The 25993-nt window shown below is 30.6% G+C and overlaps 1 protein-coding gene across 1 annotated transcript; it reads left to right on the forward strand.

Annotated features, from left to right (window-relative positions):
- The first annotated feature begins 633 nt into the window (after positions 1 to 633).
- On the forward strand, positions 634 to 14783 carry LOC145254645 (eukaryotic translation initiation factor eIF1-like). The gene is made up of 4 exons (XM_080113276.1): positions 634 to 955; positions 13430 to 13590; positions 13728 to 13859; positions 14510 to 14783. Exons 1-4 carry the CDS (start codon positions 922 to 924, stop codon positions 14522 to 14524), a joined length of 342 nt encoding a protein of 113 aa, XP_079969402.1. The 5' UTR covers positions 634 to 921; the 3' UTR covers positions 14525 to 14783.
- The last annotated feature ends 11210 nt before the right edge of the window (positions 14784 to 25993 follow it).

The following is a 25993-nucleotide window of genomic DNA, read 5'->3' on the forward strand; positions in this document are numbered from 1 at the left end:
TCATATGAAGAAAGGAATGCCGGGTATTTTCTGTTAGAAGAGGTGTTAAAAAGTTTTATTTTTAATTGTCAATATTTTATATTATAACTACATTTTTAATATATTTTAATTAATAAAAATGGAGATATGTAAGGTATAAAAAAAAATAATAATTTTTATAAAATAATTGCTGATGGCGTAACTGGTCGAAGAATTTTGATGAGAGTGCATTTTAACTTCTTAAATAATTTTTTTTGTGTTAATATTTTTATTGTTTATATTTATAATATATCTCGTTGCATGAAATCATATTATATAAAATGTGATTAATAAATTATTAAAAAAATAAATAAAGTTGTTATTGTATGAAAATTTTTAGGCGAACGAGAATGGATTTGACTTACATAAATGTATGTTTTTTTTTTTTTTACTAATATATATATATATATATATATATATATATATATATATATATATATATATATATATATATATATATATATATATATTACTTTATCTGAATTGAAATATAATAAGTAAATTTTAATTTAAAAAAATAAAAATAAAAAAGTAAATAAATTCGAAATGGGTGAAGAATTTCATCGAGAGTGGACGGTGATTGGTTGAATTTTCCTTTTCAATACGAATGACGTCATGATAATAGTTTAAAACGATTGGTCAATCTGACGTCAGCTTTCCAGTTGAACAGCAGCAGCCATTTCGAGCGGCTTCCTTTCTTTTTCAATCTCTTCCTTTTCTATTCAGTAGTTCTTCCGTAATTCGCCATTGTTAATTCCATTTTTTAACATTGAGCGTATAGGAATACTCTCTCTGTATCCATTTCTGATTCGTATCCGCTCCGTTCGGTGAGGAAAACCTGATTTTTTTTATCCCTCGTTGTAAGGGTTAGATTACTTGGTGGAATAAACACATACCTCCTGTATGAACAGTATTCCGAGCCTCTCCATTTCTTTTGGTAAGTAATAACCTTTTAATTTTTAATGTGATTTTATTTTAAATATTTAAGTTTTTTTCTTGTTTTTATTTAAATAATCCTGTTTAAAGTTTATATTTTATTTTAAATAAATAAATAGCTATTAACTGTCTATTGCCCTATTTTCCGATATTCGACGCCATTTTTAACTGACAGTCTCTTTATTTTTAACTCTGAATCGAACAATTTAAAAATCTTAAATTTAATTTTACCTCCGATTTGTTTTTGAATTCACACATTAGCTCTTAATCTATTTTAATGTCTGCAAATGACTTCTAAAAAATCTCCAATGATTAAAGTTCCCCAAAATGGCTGCTAAACTTGAAACCTAACGCTCTTTCCTAGTTTTCTCTGCGTTACTTGTTTTTACGACGAATGTAAATTTTATTTTCGTTTGTTGAAATTTCAAAGGATTTATAGACTTTGTGCAAAAATGTCTGTTATATCTAAATTATAAACAAACCTTAATTCTTTTTGCTTGTATGCTCCAGTTTTTTCATTTTTAAATTTTACGAATGGCTGCCATATTGGATTTCGTACTTATTAATGTGGAATGGTTCTTATTTCCTGAAGGATAGGTCTTTATCTCTTTTGTGTAAGGAGAATCCGACTTATTTCCATAAACCTTAGCCGTTGATAATATATATTAATCTTGTAATGTAGTTAACGGTCGAAAAAAAAAAAAAAATAACGTTTACCAAACACATTAAAAGTTAAAATTTTCTACCTACCCGTATACTTTTAACATCATGAAACTTTATTTTTTATATAAATACAAAATAAGATTCGAATCCTTTTCTACACAAACTGGTTGTTCAACCTTTGTGCTTTATTTTTTTTTTTTTTTAATAAAAAAAAAAAAATCCCCATAACAGGTACTTCTACAGAATGAGGTGCTAATTCACTTACTGATCCGCGCTCTTTTTTTTAAATCGTATTTCCAAGTTTAGTTTTGTTTATTCTTTTCTAAGGTTAAAGTATAGAATAGGTACAAAACATCACCCTTATGTTAAGAATGGCTTTTTAAATAACGTTAATAAGTGCATGAGTACCGAATTTGAACCCAGCTTTTTATCATAACCCTAAGTTCACGCTTATTTCGGAAAAGTTTGTATGAAATTGTCCAAACAAGTAAACTATATTTTTTTGGCGCTTCTACACTATTGGGACGTGATTTTGTAGTCGATAAATGGAGTTTTCAGATAAAAATGATTTCAACTGACGTTTGTCAATTGTAATAAGTTACAATATTAGCTTCCAAATTGTGCAGTCGAAATTACCTGAATATTACTGAACTATTAAACAAAGCGTGGCAGCAGGTGAAAAATTGATGCCATCTTGATTAAATCGAAACGGAAAATTACCTCCCTTTTGAAATGTCTTACGATCGTTTTCACATTCTATTTGGTAAATTTTTACGTGCCAGCGTATTATAAACACCCAACTTCGAAAGCCATTTACATCTGGAGGTTGGGAGTGTTTATTTCGAAAGCCGTTCTTAACATGGATGGTTGGAGTGTTTATAATACACTGGGTGTGGGTCATAGAAAATACCTTTATTTTAAATAATTTTCTACCTTATCGATTTTCGTAATTGGTGGATATCATAAAAATACGAGGACTACGTACGTAGATATGTGAAATTCAGTGTTACGATTTCCGAAATTTCGTCCTTTTTATGTAACTGCAGGATGTATGAAGAAAAATCGGTAAATTTATACAAACACCGTGACAGCGAATTAACCCTAAACCCTAACCCCTAAACCCTAACCCTAACGCTGTCACGGTATTATTATACAAACACCGTGACAGGGTTAGGGTTAATTCGCTGTCACGGTGTTTGTATAAATTTACCAATATTTTCGCCATTTCACTTAGTTTACGATACGCACAAATGGTTTCTTACTGAAATGTAGGTTCGCGAGCACGCTCGTCATGTGACATTTCACGAGCCACATAAATACATGGCGGACATTTTAAATCAAATACTTTTCATTAAATAACTATTCACCTCATATAATAGTAAAAATAATGGTATTTTACTTTAAGGTCCGTCTAACGTTCGTATAGAACAATATTTTTTTAATTTCGGTGTGCTAAAAACCGCAAATCTGCAAACCGTTTCCGTCGCAAAAGTTTTCATATATAACATTGGAGCCGATGCGTATTTCGATATGTCAGCCGTTAAAAGTAATTTTTACGGAAAATTGTATTTTTCATAGCTGTTTTAGAGTAGACTGTGAGTGATTGCAGAAACAGGGGACATAACCCAAAAAGCATTTTAGATCGAAATGGCATCGAACCTGTGGAGACGATATCGAAGGACTTTACTAAAAAAAAAAAAAAAATAGTTCTACTTACTCCTCCGTAATATTTGGATATTTTCGGTGCATCTTTCCAGTGCTTTCCACCCTAAAATCCTTTAAAATTATCACTACTGTAAGTTTTCGGGTGTTGAAAACGAAAATAAAGTTTAAAATTCCCGGAACAAGCAGTTTCCCAGATATGAAGAAATTAGTTTAAAAAAGCAGGATCACTTTTCGTCATTTTTTTACGTAAAAATGAGCACTCACTTTATAGCCATCTTTTGGGGTGGAGTAATTTTGTCTGACCTGTACGACAGTGCCCAGCCCCTAAAAATGCGTGTTTTACACTTAAAAATTTTCCGACGCTCATCGGATTAGACTTTGCTAATCATAAAAAATTTGAAAAAAAAGTGACTTAAGGTGTTTACTTCCTCGTTATATAACGTTCTAGTCACGTGACACGTTGATAAAGAAATGGCCAGTAAGTCAGGTAGCAATGAACTAAACGAGAAAGTGAACCCCCTTAGTCGTTGAATTTTAATTTTTTGCTACTATGATACTCAAGTCTATAACCATCCGGAAAAAAGTTATTTTTAGAGGGTGGCCACTTGTACAAGTCCGCCATATATGATAAATTTCTAATTAAAACTGGTCTCCATCTCTTAAAGCTTCTTTGCACTACATTTCCATTTACAAAATTATGCTCCAAATTCTTTACTGTTTGAGATTAGGAACTTTTTAATGGAATATTCGAATGTTTCTCGTTGAGATCAAATGTTAGCCCCAGGAAAGGGCGTGGGGCTTGATTTCTGTGAACTTCGACTGAGACACCCAATAAAAAGTTTACAATTTCGAATGTTAGTATTTGTAAGTATCAAGCTCAGAACTTGTTCTCATAAAAATAGCTACGGGCTAAAATGGTGAGGTGAATGGGGGGCACCTTGTTTATACAAACAATAACTTAATTAGTTCCCAAAAGCGAGAGATTCTCCTTTGTTCAACCAAAAGAAAACTTTCCTCGTCACATGATTATACGGAAGTCCAAAATTTCAGTCGAAATACTGTCTGAAAATGACGTAGTTAAAGAGGTAGGGGGTTAGCAGTATCAGAATTTTTGTAGGAATTTTTGACACCCCTAACACGAAACTGCGAATACAATATAAAAATCTCGTAATTTCTCTGTTAAAAGTGGGTTATTTATTTTCTTTATGGATTATACTTCCAAAATAAACTATTACAGTTGTTTTAAAAGTAATAAAAATATTTTTATTTTTTTTAAAAACAGTAATGAATTTTCCGAACTCAATATTTTTCAATTTTTAAACTCAATATTTTTAAATTTTTAAATTTTAAAAATCTATCAAAATTTTTCTATTGATTCTATTTTTACGATATTTTCAGGGTCAATGTGAAATTTTATGTTCTTTCCAATAAACCGAATATAATATTTTAGACAAACGTTTTTTTTTAAATTCACGCCCCCCCCCATTTTCAACTTTCTCTTAAAAAGTAAATAAATTTATGTTTAATAGTTTTATATATCACAAATTGAAGAGAAAAGGTCAATAAATAATATATTCAAATTTAAAACAAAAAAAAAATCAGTTTTTTAGAAATTTACCTGTAAAGTCCGAAGTTTAAAACCTTATTTTATAAGAACACATTTTTTCTTTTTGTCTTTTTTTTTTTTTTTAATGAAACCTTGGTCCTTGCTCCTTTAATTGAAAAAAAAATTAGGGCTTGAATTACATTTTTCGAGGAGTTATAAGCTTAGAAAGATAGGGGGTCGAATAATTTACGCCTCTCATTTTGAAATGTCTATTAAAAAGTAAATAATTAATTTATGTTTAATAGTTTTATATATCACAAATTGAAGAGAAAAGGTCAATAAATAATATATTCAAATTTAAAACAAAAAAGTAGTGTTTTTTAGAAATTTACCTGTAAAGTCCGAAGTTTAAAACCTTTTTAAAAAAAAAAAAACACATTGTTTTGTTTTGTTTTGTTTTTTAAATAAAACCTTGGTCCTTACTCCTTTAATTGAAAAAAAAAAATTAGGGCTTGAATTACATTTTTCGAGGAGTTATAAGCTTGGAAAGATGGGGTGGAATTATTCACTATTTTCACGAAATTTCTGACACTGCTGCTTTTCTTTTTCCTCCCAGATGTGCATCCGTACTTTCGTGGACGTTTGTCTAACTTTACCATTTTTTAGATTATTTTTCTATGTTCCGGCTTATTGTTTTTTCAACTAAAGTTTAATTTTTCCAGATTCTATAAATTGTTACGTCGAAAATTTCATTCATGCAAGCAAGGAAAATCAAAAGTAGAAATATTTGGTGCTAGTGCACTTATTGATCCACACTTTTAAATAGTGTTTTCAAGTTTAAAGTTTTGATGTTATTAAATTGTAAGGTTAAAGGACAGAATAGGTACAAAACGCCCTCCCCTCATGTTAAGAATGGTTTTCTAAATAACGTGATTTCAACACGGATCAATAAGTGCACTGCAGTAGTGCAGTGCACTAGTACCAAATATTTTGCACAATTGTGTGAAAATATTAAACGATGCTTAATTCAATATCATAGTTCGAGAAATTGATTTTTCGAGGCCACCGAAAGGAAGTAGCCTCGGTTATATCGAATTCATTAATACGGATTTTAGGGACTTTTTTGTTCATGTTCCTGTAAAAATTAAGTAGATTTTGAATTGACGATTTACGATGCTTTATTTTCCATAAAAGCAACAAAAAAAAATTTATGCATTTAAAAAAAAAAAAAAAAAAATTCTTACTAAAATAAACCATAACTAAACAATTCGTTTGAAATGTAATCTATTGGTTTTATGAATCTTTTGCGAATTCTTTTAGAGACCTTATATTAAATTTTCAAAAATTCTTTCAACAACCGTTTTTCTTTGGGTTTTTTTTTTTTTTTTTCTTTTTTTCGTTCTGAAACTTTATATTTGAATGAAGTAGATTTTTTTCTGCTACAATTTAGTAGTCCTTAAGTCACTACTACAGTACAGTGGCTACACTTCCTCAACAAGGGATTTTAAAATTGTTTTTGTCTGCAACTAAAAATACTTCATCTTTTAAACGTACTTATCATTTGCTGCATTTATTAAAAATAACTAAATCCGGTAGTTTTTATATCTTTTATAAACTACGATATCGATTACTTTCGAATCCAGAGATTTGAAAATGGTCGGAAATCAAATATACAAATGTTATTTTGCGACCTACATCATTTGTTGGCCTTTTTAAGTAGTTTTAAATGGTTTTTAATTTCGATTTTTAATCTTTTTTTTTGGGGGGGGGGGTCCATTAGAGGAATTTCCCTTTGCAAGGGAAAGTTTTTCTCTAGGGAGGGGGTCATTTTTTCACACTATTTGAGGGGGAAGGGATTCATTTAATTTTGGCAATGATGGGTGTCGACTAGTTAACTGTGCTCTGACTGATTTTGATTTTTTTTTTTTTTTTTTTTTTCTCCCTCCGCCAATCGAATTTATCGAATATTTATAAAACTGATCCAAAACTGTTTTTCTCTTCCGAAAGAAAATTTAGTTAGGCTCGTGCACTTCACTTCATTAATTTTATTTTTTGCATTCTATTTAAGAATGCACTAATTTTTCTAATTAAATCTGATTCTTTTCGGATTTTTTAATACATGTGATGACATTACACAAAACAACGGCTTTATAAAACTGGTCCAAAAATGACTATTTGGCGGTCACACATTAACGAGTAAGTTAATGTGTGATCGCCAAATGGTCACTTTTGGACCAGTTTTATAAACCTCGGCAATTTATTTGAAACGAAAATGACTATCTTCGTAACAGTCGTCTATCGCATCCACCGTGGACGTCAGCAGGTCGCATGATTTTAGTGGTACGGCTTTCTGTTTAGGTAGGTCACGCTCAAGTAGGTTAATATGCGTTAATTTGACCTGAATTTGCATAAAGCGACCGCAACTACGTCTGTTGTATAATTAAACTCGTTTATCCTCGTTTATGGCAACAAAAACTCCGATCTAGGGGAGATAACCAGCATATTTTGCAGGGACGCTTAAACAACCTGTTACAATGAAACGATGTTAATTAATCAACAACAAAAAAAAACGTTATTAAACATAAAAATCACTCCTTGATGGCAATAATTATACGGGAGGAATACTTCTCCATTTTCCGCCAAAGAAACTCCAGATGAAGGTGGAACATTCAGTTCTCGATGTCTTTCGGCAAACACCTTCATTTAAAATTATTTTTCTTTTTAGTTAATCGTAAAAAAAAAAAAACACCCAACAAGTGTTTATTCTAGATGCGGCCAAAAGTGATGGAATAAAGATAGGGAGGTGGGGGGGGGCATAGTTTTGAAAGCAGGTTCATAATTTGAGATTTCAGATTACTTTTTGATTGCATTTGAAAGATTAAAGACAAGCAAATATTTGTATACGTGAAAAGTTTTGAAAAATGTTTTCACGGTGATTTAATTCAGCTAAATTTTGAAGTTTAATTGTAAAAATCCTTTGATAAATATTAGTTTTCTGGGTCTATTTCAAAGATAATTAGTAAAATCCTAAGATATCGAATTAAATTTTTTAAAAAAAGCAAAAAAAAAAAAAAAAAAAAACCTTAATTATAATTAGCCCCACAGACAGAGCTAGATTCTCGCTTTATAAGAAAGTCCAAAATTTCAAACAGTCAAAGGGCTGTCTGAAAATGACGTCAGGTAGTTGGGGGGGGGGCTGTTTCTATGTGCCTGCTTTTAAATTAAGTTTTATTCAAGATTATATGAAAATTGTTACGCCGAAAGTTTCATATTCACGCAAGTAAGGAAAATATAGGAATCTTAGCGTTTGTTTTACTGTACACATAGATTCGGAAAAGTTGTCCCAAAACAAATCACAAATGTTATCAAAGGCAAGTTATTTTTCTACCTAACTGGAAAATTTTTTCGTGTTTTTAATGTAACATGTTTATTCAGCTCGAAAAACAGTGTTTACCAATGTGTTGGAAAATTAAAAATGGCGCCAAACTTTCTGCTGAACATGGTAAGTTTGGGAAAATGAGTTAAAAATAAAAGTACAAAATGCTGTTAGAAACTTGCTCAATGTTACCGTGACATAGGCTGACATATTCGGTGGGTTTTTAAAAAGTATTTTGTATATTTTTTATTTTTAACTCATATTCCCAAACTTTCAGAGTTCGGTGCCATTTTAAATTTTCCAATACATCGGTAAACACCGTTTTTCAATCTGAATAAACATGTTACATCAAAAACAATAAAATTATCCAGTTAGGTAGCAAAGTAACTTATCTTGCCTTTGATAACATTTGTTATATATTTTTTTGACAACTTTTTAGAATCTGTATAGTAATACAAACCGGAATCTAACATACAAAAATTATGCAAAACATGTTTTTTGTGAAAATATTAAACAATGCTTAATTCAATGATAATATCAGTAGTTCGAGAAATTATTTAAGTTATATCAAATTCATTACTACAGACTTTAGGGACATTTTTGTAATGTTCCTGTGAAAATTATTTTTTTGTTTACGATGCTTTTTTCATTTAACATTCTCTTGTTCCACTTATTTGGCGTCCCAAATTATACCTTGCGAAATGTTTATGCTGGTTATCTCCCCTAAATCAAAGTTTTTGTTGCCCATTTATACATTTAATAAGATACCGTAAAACTTTAATTTAACTTCAAAATACTATTTGAAAATATAGCACAGTTCAATAAGTGCATAAGGACCTCAAAGTCAATTTTTTAAAGATTTAAAAAAAAAAAAAAATAAAAAAAAATTTTTACATCAAGTATAACTTGCCGCTCATTCAAAATGCTGACTTTTATAGGTTTTTGGGTATGCTGACAGTTAAGAATGGCTTTCAGAATAATCAACCTCCCCATGTTAAGAATCGCCTTCAGAATAAACACCCCTAACCTTGTCAGCATAGTTGAAAACCTATAAACATTGATATTTTGAATGTGAATGGTGAGTTATCAATTTTGTTGGTGCATGTGCAATTAAGATAAAAACTGAACAAAACTTAAATTTGTTCCATTTTCAAAACAACCCCAAAATGGTGCACTCGGCAAGTTTTACCATGATTTTAATTTAATGACCAAATTATACCATTGTTAAATACAAATAACTCGCCAAACAAAAGTAAAATTTAATCTTCGTAGTTTTCTACTTTAGCAACGTTTGTTTCAGATGCACAAGGATTGTAGGAAATACTCAAGATGGCATAGTTTATGCGAAGGTTTGCTGTATGTTTTATCTACAATTTCAAGATTTAGAAATAAGTTACCTAAAATGTTGGAAAGTTCTTTGTACTTTCCACTATACTGACCCATTTGACGTCACATAACCGTCCATATTTTTATACCCGTGAAAAGCTATGTGAATCTATAGAATAAATTTTCTTGTGCCCTCGTTATAGACTATACTGCATAATCGATCCTATGTAAACAAAAAGACGGAATATTTGCGTCTCATGTGAAAAATCTTGGGTCTAGTTGATTGTGGATTTTTTAACTACTTAATAGCTTTGCTCGGGCCCTATGTACTGTTCATAACATATATATATATATATTAAAAACTTCGACTCGTGTTCAGGTAACCTATATCTAAAATTAAAGTTAAAATTTTCAAAATTGGAGTTTGGTTGTCTGCAAAGGTCAACTCTTTCAACTTTGACCTCTTGGCAGCTAAATTTTCGCCGAACAATTGATTAGAAAGCTTGCCGCATGTCTGAATACTCTGTATGTAAAATTTCAAATGTTTAGATCCAAAATTGGCTGAATAGTTTGCTAGAAACTGCACAGGCCAAATTTTTTTTAACTTTGACCACTTGACAGCCAAATTTTCAGCTAAAAACTGATTAAAAAGCTTGCCCTATGTCTGAATACACTTTATGTAAAATTTCAAGTGCTTGACCAAAAATTGATTAATTTGATAGACCGCAGAGGTAAAAAAAAATTTTAAACTTTAACCCTAATTTTGACCCCTTAACATTGGTTTCGTACTCAAATCAAATTAAAATGTTTGATCCCTGTCTAAATAACCTATATCTAAAATTTTAATCGTTTAGACCCAAAACTGGCAGAGGAGTTTGGTAGTTTTCAAAGATCAAATTGTTGAATTTTGACAGCCAAATTTCTGGCCAAAAAACGATTTAAGAAATTTTCTCAAATCTCAATACCCTTATGTCAAATCTTGTCTATAGACTGAAAATTGAGTTATTTGGTAGGGAAATGTACATGCACACACACAATTTCATTTTTAGACATGTAGATGAATATTTATTGACTAATACTTCAATTTAAATGGAAGGCGAGTTGGCACTTGGAAATAAGAACGCAAATTGAAAGCTGCAAAATTGAATTCCCATTAAAAGCAATGTTATCTACATGCCGCAGTTAGTAACATTATTCTATTATAATGAAACTTTCATGATTTATTGACCGCCATCATTTCGTGGGAAATGTAACAAGATACTGAACAAGATCCTTTGTTATCATACACACTTGTCTAAGTATAACATGCAATTTTAATTTTCTACGTTATCTTGCATACATTATGTAATACTGGTAAAAACTCACCCAATAAATGTCACAGTAATATTTGAGTGGGTTTCTACTAGTACATTTTTTTTTTTTTTTTTTTTTTTTTTTTTTTGTTAACTTTATCTAGACTTCAAAGATGTAAACAGTCACATCGTGGCCCCTTTTTTTTTTTTTTTCCTCTGTGTAATGCTAATGCTCGACACTTGTTTTTCGAACTGAACAAACATTAAGTAAAAACACAACTTGGCTAGATATAAGTAACTTGCGATAACATTTGTGGCAATTCGGAAGCTTAATTCCTTGTTCTAAGGCGTTAACTATTTAACTAAGTAGCTGAAAAAAAAAATGATTTTTTTTTTTTTTTCTTACAATTACTAGAATGTTAAAACTTATCACTGCCTTTAACACATTTTAATGTTAATAAAAAACTGTTATATCAAAGTAGTTAAAAAAAAAATGAATACTTATTAAAATAGTTATCGCCCTTGGAACAGTTTAAGCTTCCTAATTGTCACATTTGTATTTTTCTCCACTTTTTCGTACAGCTGTTTATGAAATAAACACAAATGTACTGTATTTGGTTATACATTTATAAATTTAATATTACAGGAATGTGGAAATAATGGGCACTCTTGGCTTGGAGCAGAAATGGATATTTTCGAATAGTTTGGGGAATTTGAGATTTATTTGAATTAATCTCACTTAACTGACAAATTATTCTTTAGCACCCCCCCCCCTAAAATGCTCAAGTTTTATGGTTTTGGTGCAGAAAGGCGTAGAATTCCACATTCCTGAGCAATATCGTGTTTGCGATATAAAAATTTTATATCTTAAAAATTGATTTTATAGTGAGAACGAAAATATTCCCTTTATTAGCACTAAATCCTCTGTGACTGCTTCTTCCAAAGAGCATAACTGATTCAAAGTTACTTTTACAAAAGCAAGACTCTTTAAGTGAGATTAGTGTTTTAGTGAAAAATGAATGCCGATCCTCAAACAAACATTTTGACCTCTCCCTTCACTTAGTTTTTCAAAATTCAGGAAATCAAACGATCACAGAATATAATGAACTTATTTTGAAAATGTATTGCGTAAACAAAACCTTTTGTTTTAAGTAAAAAAAAATAAAAATAAAAATAAAAAGATGCATTAATTTTATGAAAATAAAACATAGATGTTAAAATTTTTGATTTAACAGAAGTCAACAATGACTAAAAAATTCAAGCAAATGTTATCAAATCAGAATTGATTACTTGTGTAAGTTTTGTGTGATTGAACATTTAAAGTGTCCATTTAATTCGAAACCAGTCGCGCTGAGTTGGTAAGTTAAAATGACAAGATGGCCAATCTCCCAATGGTGAACTGGGAAACCTTGATAATTGCTTAAATCATAAAAACAAAGCAATACTGATAGAAATTTACCCAATAAATAGCATGGTGAAACTTTGTGTGTGGCTTTCTATCAGTAGTTTTTAGTTTTGAGCCATTAATGACTGTCAGCCATATTGTTTAAGTTACTAATTCTTCACTTTTTTTTTTTTCTAACCGAATAAAAACTTTTACAAATGTGAAGACAAAAGTTATCTTGGTAGTAACTTATTTTACCTTTGTTACATTAGTTATAAATTAAAAATTTTTACTTGTTGGCTTCTCTGCTAAATACTAAAAAATTAAGAACATTGTGAAAGAAGGCCAGTGTTAATGAAATCAATAATTTCTTGAATTAACGATATTATCTTTAAATTAAGCCTTATTTATTCAATATTTTCACAAGATTTTTATGTAATTTCAATTTCTTGTGATAATTTCAAGTAATATTTCTTTGAACATGTAAACATCAGCGCAAGAATGTTTTCATCTTAATTTTTTTATTGAGATCCAGGATCGCTAAGAAAAAAAAATGGAATTATTTCTACAGTTAATTTGGAAATACGGATAGATATTTGCATCCCACCCACCATATTTTTAACAAATTGTTTAAACTTTTTTCGATTGAGTAATCACTTCATACTTAAAATGCACTTTACTTTTGAAAAAATTAATTTGCTGTTGCAACACTTAATAAGTTGAGTAATGTAAAAAGTGAATATTCTAATAAGCACTTTAGAGATAAGATAGGATTACCTAAATTAATATTTTTATAATCAAAAATTAATCTGTTTCAATTTCTCCATTAATTTAATGAAATTTAATTTCAACATTTTTATCTTTTGTGCATTGCTTTTTCAATTGTTTTGATCTAAGAGTTTGGTTACTAAGTTTTTTTTTTTTTTTTTTTTTTTTTTTGTAGATAATCTTTGTATAAGTTAACTTGCTCTGAATTCAGTCTCTTCAGACTTTGTTTTACTAATTGTCTTTGAAATAGTTCTAGAAAACTAAGGTTACTTTTAGGGGATTTTTACAATAAAACTTTTTCCCAGCTTCTAGAGATTAATTTTAGGTTTTAATTTATCAAAAAGTAATCAAACTTGTATTTAAAAAAAAAAATGCATCTTATCAGTTTTCACAATTGCATATACCTAGTGTTTACACTTTCCTTTTAGATATTAAACCGTTTTTAAACTTTTCAGATCTGAAAACTGCCAGCGATGAAGTTGGTGGTTCTGGCGGAGTTCAAGAGGGTATAATTCATATCCGGATACAGCAAAGAAACGGACGAAAAACCCTAACGACAGTTCAGGGTATCTCTAAGGACTACGACTTGAAAAAGATAGTCAAGGCCTGTAAGAAAGTAAGTAGTAAATTTTTTTTATTATTTAATTTTTACCAGTCTTAAAAATCGGTTGTTGAGGTGCTAATTTTTTTAATTGATTTTATTTTTTTTTTTATTGATTTTATTTACTTATTTATTTATTTTTTTTTTTTAAGGAGTTCGCCTGTAATGGTACTGTAGTAGATCACCCTGAATACGGGGAGGTCATACAGTTGCAGGGTGATCAGAGAGTCAACATTCGAGACTTTCTGAAGCAGATAGGGATTGCTAAGGATGAGCAATTAAAGGTAATATACAAACTTTTATATCTCTGCAAAGCTTTCAGTTTTTGTCCAGAAACTCCCTCCCTATATTCAAAAAAAGAAATATCCATAGGAATTTCAAAGCATTCAATTCATACTCCCCCCCCCCCTCTTCCCTCAAAATTTTTTCCTCGTTTGAAAATAATTTGATAATCATTTGATAATTTACATGATTTTTGAAATGGCGTCATGGGTACATTGTGAGCTAGAAAGATTTTACGGTCTTTTTTTTTTCTTTGTTTCCTCTCTAACTTAAAATAACTCGGAAATTGTATTCCTTCCAGTGCTTTAGTTTTAAAAGAATTTTATCAAAATAACCAGTGTTAGTATTTGTAGAGTTTTTTTTTTTTTGTCCTTTGTTTACAAGAAACCTGTTCAAAATTTTAATTTCACAAAGCAATGGATAGCTAACAATGCTAGTACTTAAGTCTTATTTAAACTTTAATCCAGAAAGTTTTCTAAGTCTTTATCTTATAACTCGAATGGCAAGTTCAACACAACTTAGTAATGTTGAACTTTCTAATAAAACAATGACTAATTTTTATTCTTATTGCAATTTCTAAAAATTTTAGAAACTAATTAAAATCAAATACTTGATGTCTGAAACTAAATTGTCATGTTTTCTTTATTTCCAGGTACATGGTTTCTAAGTACCTTGCCAGCCAAGCACCCTTGAACTAATGTACCTGTACCTTCAAAATAGGTAGCAATGTACTTACTGGCAGTTGATGTCTTTCTTTCTCTTCCCATTTCTGTGTGAATTAGCTCTTCACTCCACTTCAGATTTAAATGTCCATACAATGACAGGTACAAATTATTATCCCCTTGCTGGGAGAGCTGTCTTTATCTCTTTTAGTGCTTTATGCCACCTTTTTTGTATGCCATTAATAAAAGATTTTTAAAATGAAATATTTCTTGCTTTTTTTTTATGCATGAATCAAATGTTGAGCACTGATTTCAGTTTAAAGATGGCTTTCTCAAACATGGTTTTCAGAATTAATCAGATTAACTAAAAAAAACAAAAGCAACATGAGATTTTCTTAATTTACATTTTTTCATAACAATACAATGTGTTTAGGATGAATTTGATATTTTTAAAAGGAAAGAAAATGTCATCTTTGGCCAAACATTGTTCTCAAGATTCAAAGTGTATATTTCAGTAGTTTTGAATGCAGCTCAGCCAGAAAAGCTGATCTGAACTTGGAGGATGCAATCCTCACTGTCCATAGATACTCCTAAGCACTTACATTTGTATCATCCTTCATATTACAGGCAACATGTTTGGTATCTTAATTGCATCCCACACATAAGTCTGTAAGATTGAAAATAAAGTTGTGAAAGTTCTCGAACTTCAGAGTTTTTCCAGATGTGATGCACAGTCTTGCTATATATAGAGCCTTCTTATAATTCTCTCCATCCAGCATTTAACAGTGGATAACAGTTTTTAGATGTGGGTTGGTATGTCTCTGAAAAGTACTGTAGGCTACACATTGTGGAACTGGTCCTAAAGAGGCAAAGTGTCCCTTGGTTTGACTAAGTGTTTGATTTTAAAGTTCTTTGGCAATGCACTAATCTTTGCAGTATAGTTGACCGTTGCGAGCATTTTCTTCATAGTTGTCTCTGCAATTCTCCAGAAAGTGTTTAACTTACGCACTGCAAGTCTTGATGCAAATCACTCCCTTCAATGAGTGCTTTCAGTTGTCCGTCATTTAACTATGAAGGCATGAAGAGTAAACATAAACACCCTATACAATTTACAACTGTTAAGTAGTTTTCAAATGAAAAAAAATTTCAAATTTATCCTGAACACTGAAATAACTTTTTTTTTTACTTTATATATATATATATATACAAAACTAGTGTTTTGTACAAGATTTCAAAACAAAATGCATTGGGATTTATAAAAATAAAAGTTCTACTTAAGTACAGTAGAACCCCGGGATACAACATTAAAAATTGGTAACAAAATACGGTACAGTATATAATACACATGTATACAGGGTGACCCCCCCCCCCCAAAAAAAACCTGGCCCCAATTCTAATTAGGCCTCGTTTCTTAGTGTTTTGTCTGAATGAAATGAAACTTTGGTCATAACTAGTTTATTATATTCAAAACGTCACATCAAAACACTAGGGTCTTTGCCCCCTTTTTTCTGTTCTACAGCAGCTTTTCTAGATAAGCTCCATTTAGCTTTTTTTTTTTTTTTTTTTTTTTTTGTCACCCTGTATAATCAAATAACAATGCCATAACCAGGAGCTGAAAAGCATCGTATACCACATTGTAACCTGAAAAAAAAAAAAAAAAAACATCCTAGGTCCACCATTTCTGGGGTTCTACTGTATTAAAATTATTAAATATAGCATTTATGCTGTTCCAGACTGTTAGGATCAGTTAAATTAACTCTTGTTCATACTAATATTTTGGAATTACTAAAAGATATATAATTATATTTTAGTAATTTGTGCTTAGTTGATTCTTCCCTTCTGCAATTAAACTAAACTGTTTTGGATTGGAAAGTTTGGAAAAATGCCTTTTTTAAATGTGTTTGGAAAAAATTTCCATTTTCATGATTTTAATTGTTTTAAGAATTAATAGAAATTTTAAAGTTATTTCTTAAGGCCATATTGTTTTAAGGTAATTCGAGCTCCACACAAAAACAAAAATGAAGATAGCTTATTTGTTATCTGGTATCAATTTAAACCTTCAGTGAAAAATAGTAAAATTTGGCAAAAACTAATCCAGACAATTGTCAAGAATGATTTTTTTTTTTTTTTTTTTTTTTCCAGGGAGACAAATGCAAACTTTTGCTTAAAAATATAGGAAAAACATGACCTACCTAAACTAAGGAGATTCTTTGAATGCAATCTTCTACTGAAATGTGTTTGAGTAATTCTGTAAAGTTTGTCATGTTTGGTATGCCAAACTCTACTAGTGATGATTGAATGTTTATGGTTAGTGCATTGGTTGAATGAAACCAGTTTTCATAAAATGTAATGTTTCTGTGCATGTTAACATTTATGTTAATCTTTGTACAGAAATGACCAGTGAAATTTTGTCAACTATTGTTTATATTCAACCCAACAGGTGGAATTTCCATGAAGTCAAATCTAAAATTGATCAAATTAACTTGTTATATTTGTAATAAATTATATACTTCCTTATTGACATGCGTTTCATCTTGGACTAATCAATTAGAACCAAGACCTTGGTGTCTGGTGCTCTATTGTGACTGAACAAGACTTATTTGAAATGAGATAAAATATATCATTTAAATGAAACTTCATTTTACATCCTTTATGATACTAATAACTGAATCTACTCACTTCTCTACCCATCGATTGTGTTTGCTCATATATATATATATATATATATATATATATATATATATGGCAAACGTCTGTCTAGCTAACACTTGAAAAATGCACACCAACCCACAAAGTTGGTATTTTTTAATCGGCATGACCTCCCAGATGTATATGTAAAATTAAAGATTATTTTGGTGTCAAATGGTTATTTATGACTTAATATGAAGACAACAAATATCTTATAAAGGGAAGTAACTGTTTCAATTATTTCCCTTGTGCTGACTAGTATGTTCAGAAACGGATAGTATAGACGAAGGAAGTGGGATAGTTCTGCCCTATATAATGTCGGATAGCCTTGTTAGTGTAATGTATCGTATATCGGTTTTTATGGCTCGTTAAAAACTTGTAGTTGTAGCCTTTTTGACTTAAAATTAGTACTTTATACCAAATTGATGGTTGAATGTTTATTTTTGCATTAAATATTGATCTGCCTGTATCTAATATATATCATAGTATTTGGCTTGCTGGATCTTATAAAAGATCCATACAAAATGTCAACTAATTGATACTAGTTGTTTCAAATATAACCTGAGTAAATGAGTCTACTTCCTATTAATTGGGTACCATTTAGTCTTATAAGTAACTGGTTGACTGTCTTATTGCTTCTAAAATTCATTATTTAAAAACAATTTAATACAAATTTATCTTTTATTTGACCTTTTTAAGAAGGTAAAGTTTTTATTTACTGGTAGTTTAGAAGTAGATTGCAGCATCTTGAAAATTAAGTTCTAAAAATTCCATTATGCTTCATATACATGCCTGAAACTCTGTGGCTAACAGTGATAATGCTGTGCTGATTAATGTTTGCATAGTTGTTTGAAAATTAAGAATGAATTCTATGTTTAGGAATGAATTCTATTCTCATACTTGACTTTATATAAATATTTATAATTAAATATTGTCTTCATTATCAGTAAAACTTTGTTTGTGAATCTTAATTAGCATTCACTCAAGATTTAACACTAGATATGGCCACTATTATTGATCATGAAATGAGATAAATTCTATTTAATGTTAATTTTAAGTATCCCCTAATGCCAAGGGAAATAACTCTTCATTAGTTTTAAAAATTTGGGTATTTTCAGAGTGCTTGCAAGCTCTCTAAAAGGATGAGCTTAGATAGATGGACACAATGTTTCCAATGTTAGGGCAGTAGGAATGTATTTTAATTTTTTTGCCTGAAAATCGCTCCAGAAAAAGCATGAAGCCACTTGATATAAGGAGCTAAACAAAAACAATATTCAAGATGAAGAAAAACTAGCCAACAATAGGTGTTAGATGGATAGACGTTGACCCAGAAAACAGCAATTCTTCCCCTTTTGTCAGAAGCATTGCTCATGGAATGAGAATTAAGACCAAATAAAGGAAGCAAGAATTACAAGGCTGTCGAAAGTAAATCTAAGTTTATCTATTCTCTTAAATTTTGAAAATTTCTCCTATAAATTGATGTCAGCTTGAAACCTACATGAAAGCTTGGTTTACGTGACCTACTTGGGCCTTCATCTGAAAGAACTAATAATTCAGATCATTTTTGTAATGAAAACTTTAACCCTGTGCTTGTTATGAATGGAAATTCATTGAATGTATCGTAATGAAACAATACTTCACATTTTGTTAAAACGTTTGCAAAATGTCTTCATGATGAAATAGAAAAGTCTTCATTTAAATGCAAAAAAGGCTTATATCAATTCATTATGTCGAAACATTTGCATGAAAATAAAACGAAAAATGTAGGTGAATTCTAAAGAAAATTTTTCTACCATTTTTTTTCTTGCCGTACCTTCCAGTTTGTTTTATTTTTGACTTCCAAAAGTTGTTGGGGCACACATCTGGTGTAATGGATACTGATATGGAATATGGAATGAGCCTAGAGTTTAAATTGTTGGATCCATTGGAGTAAAATGTCATTAGGAACGCTATAAACACCTTCTTTATAGCCATAGGTGGGAGCATTTGCTGAAAGAAATCTCCATCACAAATATGTTAAGAAAAGAAGAAAACAATAAATGAATGAAAATATTTTATGAAAATTCTAAACTTTGTATCCTGACCTCTAAAATGAGGAGTCACCTGAAAAGAAATCTGCCTTTAACTCTGGATAAAATGAGGAGTCACCTGAAAAGAAATCTGCCTTTAACTCTGGAGTTAGTATTAAATAAAAACTTTTTGATTCGATATGTTGATCATGCTTTCCAAATTGTAACAAATTTCAATGTAAATTTAAAAAAGAAGTTAACTAAAGGTTGACATGAGTTTATTGAAACAAGAGATGCTTAAACTGAGGATTTTTGGAAGACTTTCTTTTTTTTTTTTTTTTTTTTTGTATCCCAAGCAAGAAATATTTCCAGAGATGTAACGGACTACTGTGATTAGGGGGCCAGATTTATACAGGGCATCAAAAGTTTGGACTTGTGTAGCAAGATACTTGTTAACAATACATTTAAATTTCTGCATGTTGGTACAGCTTGAAAAAAAAGGAAGTAATTCCAAATGCAAGTTGTCATAGGAAAGAAGCTACAAGAGTAGAAAGTCTGCTGGCATTTGAGAATTTCTAAAGAGGGTGGAGGTGAGAGAAGAGGGAGTTTGCCGCTAATAAGGTTAGTCGGGGGGGGGTACAAATATAGTAAGTTCATCATTTTAACCCTTATCCCAGAGTGGCTTCCGGGCCTTGATAAGTGGTGATCACTGTGTAAAAAAAAAAAAAAAAAAAAAAAAAAAAAAAAAAAAAAAAATACTAACATGCATACTTCAGAGAGCTTCATCACATGCTTGTAAACACAATTCCATTGTGCTGTATATACATGCCTGATGAACTCTTGATAGTGATAATGCTGTGCTGATTAGTAATTATCTAAATTCACTCCTAACTCTTGCAATTATCAGTTCTCTTCAATAATATCAAGGTTACAAAACTTGTTCACAACTTGAATGATAGAGTAGCATTCAAATGTACTTTCTGCAGATCTGTCTTCATTATTTATTTATTTATTTATTTTTTAAATCGGCATCCACTTATGGCCTAGAGGCCACTCAAGGTTAAAGGGTATAGTAGTCAATTGGACAATATAGTAATGGAAATTCAGTAAATTTAAGTGGAACGGCTCATCAAGAATTTGTTTGTTGGACTTAGACAGCCATATTGTAATCAGCTAGAAAGCAGAAAAACGGAAGACAGTTCTACAGGCGTGCAGTTCTAAGAAGCTTTGTTCATAGAATCTACGTTTAGCTTCAGGCACAGATAGTGGGGGAAATTATTTAGTGTTTTCATCACCAGGTAGAAGTTTTAAGTAATTTATTGTCATTGGTACTCGGTGCAACGAATAAGTGTTAAATAGTAATCTATTCTTATGAAGGTTAATGGTTCAGTCCTCCGAGTGATTTTAAAAATACAACTCTGAATGTCTACCTGGTCATGGTTGACGGAATGAGAGCAATTTACCATTGTGGATTAAATAGTTTTTAAAATTCCATACAAATTCTAGCGTTCAGCAAGATGTATCTGAAGATCTGATGTTACATCAACTGAAATATGAGAAATAATACATTGTAAAATCATACGTGTCCCTTTCGACAACTGCTGCCTCCTAATGCTTGTGTGCCATGGTTCTCCATTTTCATTTTGATCTGGCTATGTTGTTTACTGGTTCATAAGTATACAAAGAAAACTAGCTAACTTGCACAATAAAAATACAAATTCACATGCATGTATAAATCAGTTGTTCAAAGGGTGTGTGATAAGTAGGGCTGTGACAACAGAATATTCTTTTCATTCTTGGGTATATATAAGATATACTGAAGAGTCGAAACAATGAAAAGAATATGCTGTTGTCACAGCCCTAGTGATAAGACACCCAAACATTGTTGATAGCTGTCTGTTGAGGCATCTGTTTGATCAGTTCTTATCTGCTAAAACTCTATCCAATCTCCAACTCTGACTCTTGTCTGCTTGAGTTTGTAAACTCAACTCTTCTAAACTAACTCCAACTCCTAAATATACTTAAAATCAAAAAATTTTAAGCATCTTGAGTGAAAAATGATTCACCCTCTCATGGCCACTCCTAGCTGACTACCCATCTTATTTCTGATCACCTTTGTATGTCGGTTCACCATATCACATTATCAACCCTCGCTTCCAAATTTCCCAAATAATGTCTTAATTATGAATAGCTGTTTGTAGGGTTAAGTTATTAAATACTGACCAAAGGACTCTTATTTTGGCTCTTGTACTTCGCAGCCTTCAAGTTCCTTTGGTCGAAATCAGTGACCTTCTAGCAATTACAAACTGAACTCTTTATTTAATCTACTGGCAGTTCAGCCCAGCTTTGTTCGGGCCCTATGTTATTGTTCATAACTTTGTGTGTGTGTATGTATGTATGTATATATATATATATATATATATATATATATATATTTTTAACGTTGGACTTGTGTCCAGGTAACCTACATCTAAAATTTCAAGTGTTTAGACCAAAAATTGATGGAGTTTGATAGTCTGCAAAGGCCGACTTCAAGTTTTCGCCCCAAAAACTGATTAAAATCTTGCGTGTCTAAATATCCTTTATGTATCATTTCAAATGTTTAGACCCAAGATTTGCTGAATAGTTTGCTAAAGACTACAAAGTTCAAATCTTTTGAACTTTGACCCCTTGGTAGCCAACTTTTCAGCAAAAAAACGATTAAAAAGCTTGCCCTATGTGCGAATACACTTTATGTAAAATTTCAAATGCTTTGACCAAAAATTGGATAAGAGGTAAAATTTTTAACTTTGATCCCCTTAACGTTTATTGTTTTGAGCTCAAATAAAGTTAGTTTGATCAGTGTCCAAGGAACCTACATCTAGAATTCCATGTGTTTAGACCCAAAATTGGCAGAGGAGTTTGATAGTTTTCAAAGGTCCAATCGTTGAACTTTGACTCCTTGACAGCCATATTTCTGTCCGAAAACCAATTAAAAAGATTTTCCCAAATCTTAATATGTCAAATCTCGTCAGACTGAAAATTGACAGTAATTTGGTAGGGAAATGTACTAGTATTGGGACGATTCCTAAATTTTTTCCGATTCCAGGAAAATGTTGATGTACGATTCTGATTCGTGTGGAATTGTTAGTTTGAAATGTACCATTATATAATGGAAAGATTTTGTGTAGCAAAAAAATTTGGTACTTGCGAAAAAGTAGAGATACAATTAAGAGAATTTTGATTTTTTTTTTTTTTTTTTTTTTTTTTTTTTTTTTTTTTTCGTAAAATTTCTTTCATTGAAGATAAGTCAAACAAATATTTTAATCATGAATTAAACATGCACCATGAAATTAGTAGCAATTAATTTCAGGAGTTATTTTATATATTAAAAAATATAAAGAAAAACTAAATCATGATTAATTCAACAAAAATACGATAGCATAACATTTCAAGGGGAATAACATTTTTATCTTTTGATGTTCTTGTTTTATTTTCTCTTTATCTTCGATAACTCTTTTAAATTTAATACTTTTTTTCAGCTTCAATCGCTAACTGATTTTTATTCCACTTTCTAGAATGAAATTTAAAAGTAACTAAATCTTTGATTAAATTTTTAGCCTTTTATATTCAATCATCTCAAATTATTCCTATTTATTTATTTGACTTTTTAAAAAAAATATTTTTAACAATGTTATTTTTTAAATCTAAATAAATTGGTTTATTTCTATATTTTTATATAATTATATACTTATCGTCCTTTAATGTTTATTCTTATTTAATATCTTAATTTACTTTATTTCTATATAAAAAAAAAAGTAAATTTTTAGTAATTGTTTATTTCTATTAAATAAGTCATTTATTGAACTTTCGAAATCGCCTCTGCTTTAATGCTGTTTCTGACAACCTTTTTATTTTTTGTTAGGGGTTGGGAAACATTTACCTAGGCTCACATCACGACTGTGACATCAGGTATCGGTGAATGTCGACCAAGCCCCTACAATCCTTTAGTTGAACGGCTCTGAGTGACTAGTTAGTTTGCAAAGTTAGGGTTCAAAGGATTTTTTTTTAAATTCAACTTTTTTCCTTTTTTTTTTTTTTTTTTTTAATAAATTTTTCACTTTTTTTTTTTTTTTTTTTTTTTGTGTGCAAAGAAGTTCCAAAAGAAATGTTTGTTTCATTCGTAGAATATTTTAATGAAATGTAAATTTCTATAAGAAAAAAAAATTCACTTACTAACAGATAGCAAAATGGCTGTTTTCTTTTGTAATTCTCGACTGTCAAACTTTTTCAAACTGATACCACGTGATCAATTTCACTTTAGTTTTAGAAATATTCCCTGAAACGGCCTTCGTTTAGAAAATAGAAAGTACATGTATTGTTCTATTAAACCTTTTATTGTTTAAATAATTTGACTTTGCTTGTTTTATTTATAAAAAAATATAAAGGTTGACAAGACACTATTCATTTACTAATGAGATTTTTCATTCATTCACTAATGGAAAAGTGTTGGTTAAAAAAAAAATTTTTTAAACTTGCCTAAAGCCCCCCCCCCTTTTTATTTTAGTCACCAGTTGGAAAAACCATTGATTTTTAACATGATTTACTCGCAATGAGATCAATGTCAAATCTTTTCTCTAAGGGTTAAGTATTCATCAACTTTTTTATGGACTTGACGTAGTTAGGCTTTTTTATAGATAAACTTCGCTCACAAATGAAAACAATGTTACCTCGTGGCCCCTAAAGTTTTGCAACAGTGCAAACAGATAACTAATCATGGGCCTTGAAGTTTCGAAACAGACAGCGCCTATGTATGTGACGGAATAAGAAAATTAAATAAAAATTACCTTTAAAGTAGTTATTAAATATGTTATGAAAAGTTCTATGACGTTTTTATCATAAATTTTTGACAGCATTAATCTCACTTCAAACAAACAGTTCACTTAAAAATATAAGGGAATTGAAAGAATTGTAAATCTAAGGTATTTTTTAACGATGCGATTCTGATTCCTTCCAAAATACACGATTCTTACAATTCCAATTAATTGTCCCACCACTAAAATGTACACACACACAGTTTCACTTTTTTAGATATATATTGTTCTTATTCTGATTTTCATACCTTTTGCATATGTTATTTTTTTTCTAAAATTTCATTACCAGATCATCTTGTATAATATGTCAAGTAGCAAAACAATTCTCACAAAGTGATGACAGTGACTGTTTGTGTGTCTATATAACATTTTGCTACATTATAAAGGTCAAGATTTTATTCACCTTGCCAATCATTTTTTTAAAAAAAACCTTCAGTACAATTAGGGGTAGGTAATGGTCGTCAAGTGGTTAACAACACTAACGACCTGAGTGTTCTAAGTTGGAATCCAGTTCTTCCACAAGAATCACATTCACTGGTCCCTGTAAGGACTCAATGTTTTTCTAGATGAATTCTGACCACAAAAGTACCAGGAAAACTAATACCAACAATAGAATCTTTGGATTTGTGCAATATAAGTATGATTAGGAATCCATTGCATTCACAAAAGTACAAATATTTGTATGTCGGTGAGATTTCACTTCAAAAAAGCTTGATATACAGAAAGTATATGCAGGAACATTTTTGCTCTCACACACACACACACACATATCTATATATATATATATATCTATATGTATAAACAGTTATGTATATATCCATGCAGCTTTTTTTATGTTTAAACTGACTGATGTATTTGCCATACTCATTAAATATCTTAGCACTTCTGGTTCCTTCGAGAGTAATCTTCAGGAGTCGGTATTAAGTAAATAGCTTGTATTTTTAAATGGTTTTAGCATGAACTATATGATCGGTTTGCTAACAAAAATGTTGAACACAAGCCACATTGTAACCCCAGTAGCATATTCCAACATAATTTATCATCTCTTCCATAGTATAGGGATAATTTCAGTCATCATGATGTGACCATCGTGTGGCTTTGATAGACTGGAAATCAATCGCAAAATGACTTTCCCGTATTCAATTAAAGAGATCGATGTTATGTCTATTGCAATGTATGTATTCGTGATTCTGATGATTCGGCGCAACATTGTCCATTGGCCAGAGACTGGAATGCACGTGTTGGAAAGAGTGATGGTTTCACACATGATGTAGTTAATTGGTGATTTGATGCTATAACAGCGATAGAATGGTAAACTATTTATCACATCTTTGGTCCTCACGTCTTTGTCACAAAAACCAGAAATGGCTGAAGTATGCCGAAGTGATTAGACCCCACAGGACACTGAACTCATTTGGTACCAGATCAAACCACTCTGGGTGAATGCTGTTAGGGTTTAGTATATTACTAAAACTCTGGAGATCATGTTTTGGTTAGTCTGACTACTGTTTTTATTTTGGATGTTATTCTCACAATATTGACTGATGTAACCTCTTCAAGGTTCGTACGGGCTTGAAAAGGCCTTATTTCTATTACTTTGCAAAAATCTTGAAAATTGGAAATGTCTTAAAAATCGTATTCTTTATATTCAGTGAAAATTTGTATCAGAATATTAAAAATGAAACCAAAATAAACCCAACAGCCAGCTATGGTTCTTGAATGTGCTGCTGCCATTGCGTACAGAAATCACTATTTCCGTAACTTCCAATGTAATAGATGTACTGAGACTAAAGCTGCCTTCAGGACTGCCAGCAACCAGTGTAAAAGAGTAATAAAGAATGTGAGAGTTGTATGCTCAGTCCGTCAAGTCCAAGGTAGTTGAGTAGCGGCTTGGTTCCCACCAATTTTGGCAAATCACAAACAG

Source organism: Euprymna scolopes, chromosome 30 (genome assembly GCF_053919585.1).
Source record: "Euprymna scolopes isolate OS-2025 chromosome 30, ASM5391958v1, whole genome shotgun sequence".
Taxonomy (NCBI): domain Eukaryota; kingdom Metazoa; phylum Mollusca; class Cephalopoda; order Sepiida; family Sepiolidae; genus Euprymna; species Euprymna scolopes.